We start from the raw sequence: 14803 nt of genomic DNA on the forward strand, positions 1-14803 counted from the left end.
GTGGGTAAGCTAACAAGAAGAATTGCCAGATACTACATTGTAAAGTACTTACCTTATGTAATGAGTAGCTTTTAAAGCTCAGACTTCAGGGATTTCAGGTCCATTAACGCAGTACACCAGGTGGTGGATTTTGTTCTTGCAAATGAGCAGAACATTCCCATCCCATCCCTCTACTCCCCTCAGTACTTGTTCTTGTCAAAATCAAAATCTGTAATTCAAAAATAAAGTGGAGTTAGTACTTGCTGGAAGGAAGGGAAGTCAGTCATCTCTTATTTAAACTCAACTCATAATATAATATAATCTTTGTAAAACTAAGTTGCAGCAGTCGGGAGCAGGTATATGGCAAGAGGAATGATAGCCTCAGGGCTGTGAGCTCCCTCCCTGTGAAGCCAAGGCCCAGTGAGACTTCTCCTGCCTATCATCTCTATAGTATGGCAGCAGCGTTTCCCTCTGCAGCACCTTCTGAAGTTACCCTTGGTTCTACATGTGTAGTGGTAATTATGAATGAGGCACTAAGATCTGTACAAAACCATCAAACAGTTTACAGCTTGCTGCTATTGTAATAAAGATCAATAGACACAATATCAGTCATCATTTTGAAAGGGAGAGGAGAGGTGGTGCTTTACAGTCTCGCTGCACTCTCTCTCTCTCCACACAGAGTTGGGGTAGCACATCCCTTTTAATTGCTGTTTGTATGGCTGTGATGTGAGCTGAGTGAAAGACACTCATCCTCTAAGAGAGAGGAAGACAAAGAAACAGTGAGCTGTATTCCGGATTGGCTGTGTTCAACAGAACTGATAGATGTATGAGGAAGGCCAGAGATCAAAAACACAGCAAGGTACAGTAGTCTGTTATTATGTACTGCAACTGTGTGTGTGCTACTATGTGCAAGTATACATTCACAGACTGTGAGTGAGTATGAGTAACCTATAGAAGTCAGTATCCCTGAGTACCTGTGAGCGTACATACCGTATGAGCCTGTTCAGCGTGTGTGTGGCTGGATGCAGGGTTGAGGTAGGAGTGCTGGGACTGGGTCAGGTTGACCAGGGGATGACATGTCAGTTAGTTAGGGGGAGAGAAGATCAAACAGCAGTCTGGCACATAAAAATACTCTTAAAGTTCCCTGTTATTTCTCAAGCATATTTTACATTGTGACACATAAGATAAAGGGAGTATGGTAACCAACCATATGCAAAGTAACCCGCTCTGTGAGAACTACATGGGGTCAAAAACCTAAGCATATGTGTGAACGTCAGCCCTATGATACATTACCACTATCTAACGTTCACCTCTAAACATAATATGAGTGTGATATGACCCAGGAAGTGTCTTTAGGACATTAATCACGTGCTGACAACCTGTTAATGTAAATGCAGCATAGAGGCCACACAGAGAAGGACAAATCAATCAGGGTTTGAAAGGACACTAGGCCTAAACCAGAACTACAACCCCTTCAGTATTGGAGAGCATCATCCTACTGTATAAATAAGGTCTTGTTGTATCAGCGTATTACAATGAAAGATATTTTCCCTGTCTAGGCTACATGCGTGGAGTCCATGGACCACATGAACAGCCATAACCATTCTAGATTTCAGGGTGGGGTTAGTAACAATCCCTACACCTCAACTATGGTGAACTAGCGTACGACATCCTTATGTTTTAGAGCACACTAGTGCATCCTCACTCTTCTAACCTCATGTATAACTAGCTGGGGGATTGGTAGTGGAGTCAGGACAGCAGCTACTATAGGACAGAGAGGTGAAGGCAGGGTCTGCTTTGTTCTAGAGGCCAGGCCTCTTTACCTCCCCCTGTCTGAGTAGTACGAGTGGATCACTGCCTTGGAGTTGTGTTTCTCTACTCTCCAAATCATCTGGTCTCTATTTGTTCTTCATAAGTGAAACTCTGGCTGCTCTGTTTTCGCCACAGATGCGTGCAGAAAGTCGTTAAGTGTGTTCGACAACAACAGGGGCTTAGAAACACCACGCAGCGTGTTTCTATTTAGCATTAACGAAATATTTGCGCTTAAAAATAATACGGCACCGATCGAAGCTGCTTGGCATTTAGACTTTAAAAGACACCTATAATCTGTCTCTGGTCTATTTAAAGGCTAAATCAATTATTTCTTGGATAGTCATTTTATCTGATATATGAGGATCCCAAACAGCCTTATCAGCACTAGTGGGACTTGCAGTTGTGTGTTTTTTAATCCCGTATTCAGTCTGTTAGGTTTTAATTGATTCCACTGCATGGAGGCTTTTCTTAAGAGATAATGCATGTGTGGAAACAGGTCATGATCTTTAAATGAGGGGAATTTAACGCCACTATATGTGTGAGCAGTGTGTGTGTATATGCCTGACGTGCGTGCGTGCGTGTGTGTCCACCACTCGCGTGTGTTCCTTTTCCCGTCCTTCAGATAGACAGTACGTCTGTCTGTCTGCTGTTGGAGAAAGTGTAAAGTGTGGATTGACTTTGTTTTACATTCCTCCAACTCACTGCTCTGTTTCACCACTTTGTTCCACATAACACAACTAGCTTCCCTTTCCCCTGTGGCTGTTCCTAAGAACCACTGGGACTAATACAGAATAATGCTGTTTGGTGATGATACAGCTTGTAACTGTATGTGTTCTACAACCCGTTCTACCTTCAGGTGTGATTATAAATCTCTGTATTAGGATGAAACACTGACTACTATTCCCCCTATGTCTTCACATAATTCTCTAACGTGATCACAGCCAGAGCCAAGGCATGGAAACTGGACCACTTTGATTATCCCTCTCCCAATGTCTCTGTACGGGGCATGTGAAATAAAACCTTGGCGTTACAGAGTGGTCCCCCCCAGACCCTGGTCCCTGTCTCTGCTGTGTTGTACTGTGATAACACTCATCCTGTAGGTCTCCTTCCCTCTTACCCCTTACCTCTCTCATTCCCCCCATTCATTCCCCCTGGATCCACCCCACCACTGGTCGGTTCCCCCTGGCCACCAAAGGAAAGCGGTTTATCCCAGAGAGGCAGGCAGCAGGGTAAGTAGGGGTCTCGGTAAGGGTTGGATGTTGGGTCTGTGTGTGTGTAGCACAGAGCACTGTGATGATGACAAACACAGGCTATTTAGTCTGCTCTGTGGAATATGGTTGGTAAACAGCACAGAATGGAAGCAGTTGTTTTTGTTTCATGCTCCCTGTGTCTGCTTTACTCAGATAGCTAGGGAAATGGACACAGTGATGGGGTTTAATGATGAGGAAAGCAGTGCAGGACAGGAACATGTCCCCAACCTCCCTACATAGTGCACTATTCTTCACCAGAGCCCTATGGATCCTGGTCAAAAGTAGTGCACTATGGAATAGGGATGCACCCCAAGCACTGGGACCTCAGAAAACCTGCATCTCAGCCCTCTCTCTCACTTTGTCTTCTCCTGTCAGGGTTTGTCTTTGGCTCTGTCTGTACAGTATGTTTTTACTTCATGATCATGATCCATGCTGCATCCCACAGGAAATAACATGGTAAACCCCTAATTGTTCAATCCTGAGTTTGGCTCTATGTGATTGGTCTGATAGTTCCTGAGTTCGGCTCTATGTGATTGGTCTGATAGTTCCTGAGTTCGGCTCTATGTGATTGGTCTGATAGTTCCTGAGTTCGGCTCTATGTGAGTGGTCTGATAGTTCCTGAGTTCGGCTCTATGTGAGTGGTCTGATAGTTCCTGAGTTCGGCTCTATGTGAGTGGTCTGATAGTTCCTGAGTTCGGCTCTATGTGAGTGGTCTGATAGTTCCTGAGTTCGGCTCTATGTGATTGGTCTGATAGTTCCTGAGTTCGGCTCTATGTGATTGGTCTGATAGTTCCTGAGTTCGGCTCTATGTGATTGGTCTGATAGTTCCTGAGTTCGGCTCTATGTGAGTGGTCTGATAGTTCCTGAGTTTGGCTCTATGTGAGTGGTCTGATAGTTCCTGAGTTCGGCTCTATGTGATTGGTCTGATAGTTCCTGAGTTCGGCTCTATGTGATTGGTCTGATAGTTCCTGAGTTCGGCTCTATGTGAGTGGTCTGATAGTTCCTGAGTTCGGCTCTATGTGAGTGGTCTGATAGTTCCTGAGTTCGGCTCTATGTGAGTGGTCTGATAGTTCCTGAGTTCGGCTCTATGTGAGTGGTCTGATAGTTCCTGAGTTCGGCTCTATGTGAGTGGTCTGATAGTTCCTGAGTTCGGCTCTATGTGAGTGGTCTGATAGTTCCTGAGTTCGGCTCTATGTGAGTGGTGTGATAGTTCCTGAGTTCGGCTCTATGTGAGTGGTCTGATAGTTCCTGAGTTCGGCTCTATGTGAGTGGTCTGATAGTTCCTGAGTTCGGCTCTATGTGAGTGGTCTGATAGTTCCTGAGTTCGGCTCTATGTGATTGGTCTGATAGCTCCTGAGTTCGGCTCTATGTGAGTGGTCTGATAGTTCCTGAGTTCGGCTCTATGTGAGTGGTCTGATAGTTCCTGAGTTCGGCTCTATGTGATTGGTCTGATAGCTCCTGAGTTCGGCTCTATGTGAGTGGTCTGACAGCGTATGTTAAAGCATGTTTGTTCCCTGACCAAGACACGGTACATTTTTCCATTTTCATGCGTGTCTTTGTGTGTCAGTGTGTGCATGCTCGCATGTGCGTGTGTGTGTGTGTGTGTGTACATGCCTGCTTGCATATGCCCTATGGCATGGAGAGTGTAGCCCCCAGGCATCCAGTGGACCCCCTTGTTTTCCCCCAATCTGGTATGAGCACATAACTGGCCTCCCATCTTTCCCATTAGGCACCTGTCTGGAGGTCAGGTGTCAGCCTGTCAGGGGTAATCCCCATGGTAACATGACCAGGGCTGGGGATAGCAGGGTCCAGTGCACCAGGGTGGACCCCTCATCCCTCTAATGCTAGCCCTAATCACATTTTAATTGAATTCCAGCGAACATGTATAAATGTGTGTGTGTGTGTGTGTGTGTGTGTGTGTGTGTGTGTGTGTGTGTGTGTGTGTGTGCGTGCGTGCGTGCGCGTGTGTATGTACGGTTTGAATGTGTGTGTGTGTACTTTCATTGGTTGATCTCAGGAAAGAAGAACACTTCTCTCCTCTCCAACTGTCTGTGGTGCCATTCAGTACCTAGTCATAGACACACTGTGTTAACATCAAAACATCAAAACAGAAACTTCTACAAATTCATCTAAATCGGGATCATCTAGAATAAAACATTAAAAAGCCTCAAACTTTTCAACTTCTCCTTTAGTAATATCCTGTTTGGTGAACTCCACTTTAAGTCCCTCAGACTGGTTGTACAGACTGGTTGTGCAGACTGGTTGTACAGACTGGTTGTGCAGACTGGTTGTGCAGACTGGTTGTACAGACTGGTTGTGCAGACTGGTTGTACAGACTGGTTGTGCAGACTGGTTGTACAGACTGGTTGTACAGACTGGTTGTACAGACTGGTTGTACAGACTGGTTGTGCAGACTGGTTGTACAGACTGGTTGTACAGACTGGTTGTACATACTGGTTGTACAGACTGGTTGTGCAGACTGGTTGTACAGACTGGTTGTACATACTGGTTGTACAGACTGGTTGTGCAGACTGGTTGTACAGACTGGTTGTACAGACTGGTTGTACAGACTGGTTGTACATACTGGTTGTAATACATTGATGACAGTATGGGGAACTCCCCCTGAACTGCTGCAGAACAGTTCCAGTCTCTGTGACATGTCAGTCTTCCAGACCCCTGGCACCCCTCTCTAACAGCCCTCAAACCCAGCGAGGGGGATAACCCACCCACCCACAAACACACGCAGGCCATACACACATATATACACATATGCACGTGCGCACACACACATTCATACACACACCACAGCATGACACTCACTGCTGACTAACCACCAAGAAGTAGCAAAAAGTTTTCAGACAGAGAGAGAGAGAGAGAGAGACAGACAGAGAGAGAGAGATAGAGAGAGAGAGAGAGAGAGAGGCTGCTGAGAGTTTGAATCAAAGCCACACTGTTATTAAAGCAAATGTGCTCTTGAGGAAAGAAAACCCTACTGTGAGCTTAAAAGGAGTTGTCTCATTTGATCATTTATTACACATTTAAAGTGGTTTGGAAATGACTGGGGCCGGCGCGGTCTGCATCCCTAATTGGACTTCTTTCCTCCCATTAGTACATCCAGACCTGTGATCCTAACCAAGAAGGCACGAACACAGCCCCAACAAAGCACTTGTCATCGGTTAGCAGTTGCTCTGTTATGTTGCTTTGTTATATCAGATGTGCCTTTCACATTCAGCTGTCCCCGAATAGCTACCCCGACCCGAATGACTTCCTGCTCCCCACTCCCCGCTCCCTAACTCACCAACCAGAAACTTTAACGCACACACACCCTCACACGCAAGCATATACACACACACCCGCACATGAAATCATGCACAAGCACGCACACATGTCGACCCAATGCATCTGCAGATGACATCTAAACTCATTGATATTTTGGACTAAACTCATCCCAGCATGTCTCTCTATGCTGTTTTATGTATAATTCTGCTTCTATTAGGGTTATGAAGGTTGATGTGAGGGGCTGTAGGGGGCACTGTGGTTTGTGTAGAACATAGCGGGGGACAGATTTATATATGAAGTCAGAACTGTCACCCACTTTCAGTATCCATCTCCTCTCCTCTCTTTTCCTCAACTCTCCTCTCCTCCTCCCAGTCCAACTCCCCTGGTTATAATCTGTTCTGTAATTTACCAGTGTTGTATCTCACCTTGACGTACACCTAGTAAACGTGTAAAACATTCTGCTGGGATTTGCTCCATTTTAATAACAGAAAGGTTTCAGGGCAGTAAGGGGGAAAATAAGATATCAGTTACTGGTTTTTAAGGATCCTGGCACCAAGTCCCGGCAGCAACCCTAAGCTACAGCACAGGGCCTCATCCAAAACCAACAGACGGGACAAGTGGGCAATTTCTTGGAAATGCGGTTTTCAGTTTCTGCACATATTTTTCCAGCGGCTAGCGACTGCAGTGAATCGGGCCAGTCGGTCAGGCCATGATGAAATGTGCCCCCGGCCCCCGACCAGAGCATTACCTGTGTGAGTGTCGGGTAATAGCCACCCTAATTACTCTGGAAGGAAAACAGAGCAGCTTTCTCCAGGAGGTTTCACAGAGCCCCCCGCGCCACTAAATGTGTCGTTCCCGCGGTAAAATGTGATCTTTCGGTTAATGAAGGACACGCTTCGTTTCCTAAACTGAATTACCTCCTGGTTCGCCTCTAGGGGGAGCTTTTCCTGGACACCATTTTTAAAATATTTTTAATGCAGTGGGCACAAGTGATGGTTTAGGCTGGGCCTTTGTAAGAGCATGTTGATTCATAGCCGGCGACCAAGGTGTGTCTCCTGGGAAACATGGGTAAGACGTAGGGACTTTTGGTGTATGTGTGAGTATATGTGTATGAACAAGTAGCTCTCAAGACATCACTGTCACTGTGTCCCCTTATGTTACTGTATACACACACCGCAGACCACAGCCCTCCGCCAGCCCTCCGCCAGCCCTCAGCCAGAAGGGCTTGCTCCAGTCTGTGGCTGTGCCGCTGTATGTTCAGAGTGGTCTGACGCGCTGACTGCAGAGCACTCATTAGAATCTATGTTTCACAAGCAGAGCAGGGATAGTAAATCGCTCAGGCCTCTGTGTTATTATAGCTGGCCTAACAGCCTGCTCTCTGTGTGTTTTATGGGACTTTAAAAGTGGATTTCATGTCATTTTTGGAGGACTTTAAATATGTGTGACAAACAATGGAAAATATTTGTGTAACACACAGAGTGGGGCAACACTTTAAAAACCCAGGTGGGCTACTTTGTTACTGACTGATACCATCATTAGAGAACAAATATATCTACTTGATGTGCTTGATAACATCAGATCTCACAGGATCCCTGTGTTGTGTTGGACGGGTGGTGTACTATGTGATCCCCCCTCCCCGTGCTTGCAGACCCAGCCCGACCCAGCACTGGTACTGAATTAACAGATTTTCTCCCCACGGCCCAACTCTTAAATCAGATCACTTTTTAAATGCTACATCTAAAAGGCCCCCAGACCATGTCTAACTACCTAGTCTTTTGTTTGCTCATGTTTTCCTTCCCTCTGTGGATCGGGCTGACCCTGACCGTGTAATAGAGCTCCGATTGGCCAAGCGAGCAGCCCTGCTGTGACCAGATCTGATGTGTGCTCCTGATTATGAAACTCCTTTTAGTCACTGACAGACATGGTAATAAATGTGTCCATAAATTGGATTTGTGCTTTCAAAGGAGCTAGGAATATCGAAGGAGCGTTCAGGCTGATTGTCTCCAGCCGCCGTGGCAGGGCTTCAGTGGGTTTCTGGGGGGAAAGCTGATCCCTGCTGTGGTGTGGGTGAGGGGCTAGCGGGATCACAGCCCAGCCAAGCAAAATAAAGACTGCTTTATTGCTATTCAAAAATCATTTGATTGAGTTTGCACAAATAAGAGAGGGCTAGTAGTGTAGCGTGTGTGTGTGTTTGCGTGTGCTGTACGCTTTCAAGTCTCCTTGAGGTACATTGTACAGAAACAACTTTTTTGATCATTTGGGCAATTTTTCATGGGATGGAGACTGCACTTACCGTTACAGCAACACTCCCACTCACTAGCAATTACCATACTTAACTTTATTTAAGTAGAGTTGACAGCAGTATAGGCTACAGTGTAACATAGAAGCAGAGTCACTTTCTGGCCTCTGTTCTGCTGTTAACCAGACCCTGGATCCTTCCAGTTAACCTGTACAACTGCCAAGGTTCCAACTGGAACTTTAGCACTTCACAGACAGAACTCACCCTGATTTGCTGACTGTGTTTTCACTTAACTGTCACTAAACTGGACATGTCTCCCACTGTGCTAGGCTAATGCTAGGCTAAGCTATGCTAATGGTACGGAGCTCTTATTTTAGACTTACTGGGAAGAGCACTGGGGACATGCAGTGGACGCTAGCCCAGACACAGAGAGAGAGGAAACAGTGTGTAAGTGCTTAAGTGAATATATTTAGCCTGGGTCATGCGGCTGTGACTGAGAAGGAGGGAGGGATGGAGCGAGGTGGAGAGCCAGTTATCTTCAGTGACTTCTCACAGCGGTGCGACACGCTTTACTCAGCCACTGAGTGGCACACATCCCCCAGTGACTTGCCAGGCCTGTCCCAAGACAGAGTTCTCACAGGGGCATGAAGACTGCATTCCAAATGGCACCCTATTCTCTAGTGCACTACTTTTGACCAGAATGCAAGTAGTGTACTATATAGGGAATAGGATGCCATTTGCGACGCAGCCAAAGTGATGAAGTGACAGACCTGGATGGTCTGGAAGGTCCCCCGGGGCCAGAGGGCAGCGTGCTCCAGCTAGGAGCCCTGATCAGGGGAAGGGAATGGGACAGCACACCCCTTGTTTGGAATGGAGGAACATGTTCTTGTAAAATCATCAGAGCTCCATCACACACAATCTGTTTTTCCATATCTCTGCACTCCCGCCCCCTCTCTATCTCTCTCTCTCTGTGTCTCTCTCTCTCTCTCTCTCTCTCTCTCTGTGTCTCTCTCTCTCTATCTCTCTCTCTCTCTCTCTCTCTCTCTGTGTCTCTGTTTGTCTCTCTCTTTCTTTCTCTCTCCCTCTGTGTAGTCTCGTTCTCTCTCTCTCTGTCTCTCTCAATATCAATTTTTTCTCTCTCTCTCTCTCTCTCTCTCTCTCTCTCTCTCTCTCTCTAGCTGATATGATTCAAATGCTATGGACAGTCTCTTTGTTTCATTATCTTACCTGGGAACGTGCCATGGTTAGGTTGGAGGCTTGTTCCTGGATAACAGTTTGAAACTTGGCTCCATTTAAAAGTCAAAATCTTCTCCATCATTGCTTGAAATACAGCTTGGCACAACTACATAATACTGCCCTTTCTCAATACATCTACTCTGTAGGTATGTTAGGCTAACCCAGTGCTATAGAACAGTCCTAGATGGTCGTTTATAGGTAATGGTTTTAATGGTAATATAATTAGTTTATTAAAGAAATTAAAGTAATTGTTCTGATATGTTACAGGAGACTTTATGTGGCTCTGCTGGTCAGGTAAAATGTTTTATTCCTTATAAAACTTCAAACTTTTCCTAATCTTTTCCAGAGTTCCACCTGTGTTGCATTGTGAGCTGCTTGCAGACATGCTCAATTACAATGTTATTCTAACTCATTGTGATTTTCCTTCATCCCTCCCTCTCTCTCTCTCTCTAGTAATAAAGATGGTTATAAATCAAGATGCTTTCCTCATGTCTATAGGGGTATTGGTGTTGGCACACACACACACACACACACACACACACACACACACACACACAGACACACACACACACACACACACACACACACACACACACACACACACACACACACACACACACACACACACACACACACACACACACACACACACACACACACACACACACACACACACACTGCCACCCCATCTTAGCTGGGTAGACATCACTCTTCAACACCAAACCTCTCTCTCCTCTTCCCACTCCCCTCACTCTCAAAACCAACATGGTGAAAATGACATATTGGTTGAGGAGGACTCCAATAAATCGAAGCCTGTCCCCGAGATGTGGAAAAAGTCCCCCAGAGCAGGAAGGGAAGACTTTGGGAAATGGATCCCAGTCTGGGGAGTGGAGAGGAAAGCCACAATAGAAGAAGTCTGTGTTAAGATGGGGCGGGTGGGGCCGGTGAGGCGGGTGAAGTGGAGATTTGAGTCAGACCCCTAAAACCACTTGTGAGTGGCTGATTACCCATGCTGGCTGTGTGTTTAGACAGCTCTTTACAATCACATTAAGATAATATATTGCTATTGTGAGCCATATTCTCCCCAGGCACTTCAATAGGAATGAGGTGTTAGCCTCAGTGTTATGGTTAGCATTAGCTTTAGCTGTAACTGAGCAGGGCCTTTAGGGATGGGTTCTAGTAGTGGGAAGGCCTAATGTTATAATAGTGATAGGTGTTTAAAAGAAAAGTTAGTTATGGTCAGTAATTTGTTATGTGTTGGTAATATGTATTCCTGACATTACATTCAGAGATCAGTACCTACAGTATTAGCAGTAAATACGACTACCGTTTCCTTCTACACCAAAACCGGCCCGCGACTGATCTTTTTTTGCCCCCCAAAGCTTTTAGTAAAAGAAAAAGACTGTAAAATTACCAGGAATTCAGCAACAAATGTCATTAGTTTAGGAAATCTGTTCCCAAGTATTCCCACATTTAAAAAAAGAGACATGATTGTGTCTCAATGTAATCAAGGTATGAAATTATTGTTATTTTCAAATACAGTCTCTTTTTGGGCTTAGTTGTGGTCAATTTGAATTGTTTTTTTCCGGCTGTCCCGACCGTTCGCTCCGACAAAAAAAATGTTTTGAATCTAAGCCACCATAGTTTGTCCGCTGGTTGACCCCTGGTGGTGTTCCCTCTCTGGGGCCTGTTGGAAAGAATGACTGGTGTAATGCCATCAGCAGCCTGACAAAGCCTAATTAAAACAGTCATCTCACACAAATCTACCACCCATTACCACCGCACCAAGCACGAAACATTTGGTGCCTGCCGCTCCTCATCGCAAATTTAGGGCGGAAAAATCTGTGTTTACTGTGTGTGTCTTTTCATTTTCTACCAAACATCCCCACAAAACAAATACTGGTTAGGGGTTGTGTTTGATACTGTGGTGTTCATATTTATTTTGTCATTTAAACTTTACAAAGATCTAGGGCAATGGGAGAAATGATAATGGCATCCAGATTGGCTCTTTTATTTAATTTGTGGCTCGGCATGCAGTCATCTCATTCTAGATTATACACAGTGTAAACCGTGCTGTGTGTCTCTCTCTCGCTCTCTCTCTCTCTCTCTCTCTCTCTCTCTCTCTCTCTCTCTCTCTCTGTCTCTCTCTCTCTCTCTGTCTCTCTCTCTCTCTCTCTCTCTCTCTCTCTCTCTCTCTCTGGGTAATATTGTGGAACCGTGTCATGTCCTCATCAGCTGGATGTGCTTTGCTGTCCTTAACAGAGCTCACGGTGGTTGCATCCCCAATTACGTATTGTGCACTATTTTGACCAGGGCAACCCAAAGGGGTCTGGTCAAAAGTAACGCACTATATAGGGAAAAGGTTGCAATTTGTGACACACTCACAGTGCTCTGTTTTACTCAACCTAACGCCAGCGATAGCATTATAGGTTCAGGAGTGTATCAGAAATATTTTTTATTTTACCTTTATTTTACTGGGCAAGTCAGTTAAGAACAAATTCTTATTTACAATGACAGCCTAGTAACAGGGGGTTAACGGCCTTGTTCAGGGGCAGAACGACAGATTTTGACCTTGTCAGCTCAGGGATTTGATCTTGCAACATTTCAGTTACTAGTCCAACACTCTAACCACTAGGCGACCTGCTGCTACAACCAGAATTATGGTCGCAGTAGCTGGTGGTGGCACGAAAGGGCAGTTTTTTACATTTTATTAATAAGTACAATTTGTGGGTTTGTCGAGGCTTGGCCCCTTGGCCAATCAGAACGTGCTCCACTGCTAAATATGTGGTTGTGTAATCGTATGTATTGCGTTGTGATCAACTCCAGTTAGAATGTTAGTCCTTATAGCCCAGTTCCTTAAAAAGCCTGCCCCGTGTTTGCTAAATATGTTGAACATGTTTGAAGTCCACATTGCTCTAATTGCATTACTTCAATATGGAAATACACTGCTAAACATAGGCCATAGTATTCACACTGATATAGGTACTAGGCCTGGATATGAACATGCCAAATATTGTCAATTAGCAACATTTAATTAACTTGGCTATTGATAAGGCCTAACATGTTCAACATATTTAGCAAACATGGGGCAGGCTTTTTAAGGAACTGGGCTATAAGGACTAACATTCTAACTGGAGTTGATCACAACGCAATACATACGATTACACAACCACATATTTAGCAGTGGAGCACGTTCTGATTGGACTACAGCCTACAGCATATCATTCTAATCAAATACTAATACAAATGAAACAACAACTTGTTTTAAATAGCCTCTATGTCTAAATACAGTTACAGGCACCATTGTTTCTTCCTGTGGGCTTATATAATACCGACAAGGCAATTTAGACTATGGAGGATTTGACTTACATTCAAACGTTTGACAGGAGCTGGATAAAGCTCCAATATAAAGAGAAAGAGGGAATGTCCACTCACCGTTACACTGCTCTCAAATGTCATGTTTTATAAACAGCATGGAACCATCTTACAGATCATATTTGTATTTCTCCAGAAATAGCAGATGAAATTGTATTGCATTCGAGCCATGTACTGTGCCTACAGAAAGTATTCATACCGTTTGACTTATTCCACATTTTGTTCTGTTACAGCCTAAATTCAAAATGGATTAAATAGATGTTTTGTCCCATCCATCCACACACAATACCACATAATGACAAAGTGAGAAAACAAAATTGGAAAATAAAATCTAATTTACATACCTATTCACACCCCTGAGCCTATATATGTTGGAGTCACCTTCAGCAGTGATTACAGCTGGGAGTCTTTCTGGGAAAGTCTCTAAGAGCTTTGCACACCTGGATTGTACAATATTTGCACATTATATTTGCACTTTTAAAAATCCCTCCAAACCCACAAACTCAAGATCATGTGGTTCATCTACTTGCCCTGACGTAAAACAGCAAAGTGGGCCATTTGTATGCAAACGATGCAATGTCATTTGAATTTCCTAATCTTTTGCATATTTTCACAGGCAGCAAGATGAACTATCATGCAAAACTATTTCTCTTTTCTGACCTCTCGGATTCCTCAATTGTCTGTTAACTAACGATTAAAACATACGCTAATGACTCAGCTAGGTCAGTAGCTAGACGCTTATCAGTTGAATAACCACAGTGATCTGATCTGATCTGCAGCAGTGGTGTCCCGTGTTGACTTATGACCTAATGTAGCAGTACACCTTTACACTCGCCTCTGTCTATCTGGACCTGTTGCCTCTATAGGGCTGCTTCAAATACCCTTCCTCTGTTTGACACAGGCCTTTATCTGTAATTCACTTGGTATTCCCTCCATATAAGTTCCATTGTGCATGCTGGAACGGCTCATAGGCTCTGTAGCGTGAGGCAGCTTGATGTACAAATACACCCCCTGGACACCCCCTATGCTAGTCTATCGCAGGGCTTTACCCTTTTCTCCTTATGCTGAGGGCCAAGCAGAGACGCATTGGGCGCCATGTTTACAGTCTCTGGTATGACTCGGCCGGGGATTGATCTCCCAACCTTCCAATCTCAGGGCGGACACTGTCTAACCACAAGGCCACTGAGTCGGTCCCTACATATAGCCTACAGTAAGTAATGGTTGGTCTGCCCAGTTGACTTCTGTAGTACTTGTTTGTGCCAGCTGAGCTCTGGTGGGTTGAGTGATGAGATAAGGACACCTGGGAATCTCCTCCTCCTCCGGTCTCCTATTTCAGACATGCCAGGCCGCTCTCCAGTTTCTCCACCTGCGTAAGTGAAGTAGTTAAGACTGGGGAAAAAGCTGTAGTGGAGCAGATTTCATGAGGCTTTCGCACATCTGTTGACTGAAAACACTGAAGTAAGATAAGCTCGCTCTACGTCTCTTCACTTGGCCCTCACGGAACATCCCAATGTCAGGCGCCGTAATTTTGGGATATAGAGCTATTGGAGCAGAGGCCTTGAAAACCCACCCACTCACTCCCTCTTTCAGTTAGAGGATGATTATAGGACAGCTCCCTCTTTCAGTTAGAGGA

General features: G+C 44.9%; 1 protein-coding gene across 1 annotated transcript in view; it reads right to left on the bottom strand.

Moving 5' to 3' along the window:
* The window catches only part of LOC115204756 (basic proline-rich protein-like), a 7764-nt gene extending 5894 nt beyond the window's left edge, over positions 1 to 1870 (bottom strand). Inside the window, exon 1 of the mRNA XM_029770465.1 lies at positions 1803 to 1870. Coding sequence (XP_029626325.1) covers positions 1803 to 1870 — 68 coding nt within the window. The remainder of the gene's footprint in view (positions 1 to 1802) is intronic.
* Between the last annotated feature and the right edge of the window lie 12933 nt (positions 1871 to 14803).

This window comes from Salmo trutta, chromosome 12 (assembly GCF_901001165.1).
Source record: "Salmo trutta chromosome 12, fSalTru1.1, whole genome shotgun sequence".
NCBI classification, from domain to species: domain Eukaryota; kingdom Metazoa; phylum Chordata; class Actinopteri; order Salmoniformes; family Salmonidae; genus Salmo; species Salmo trutta.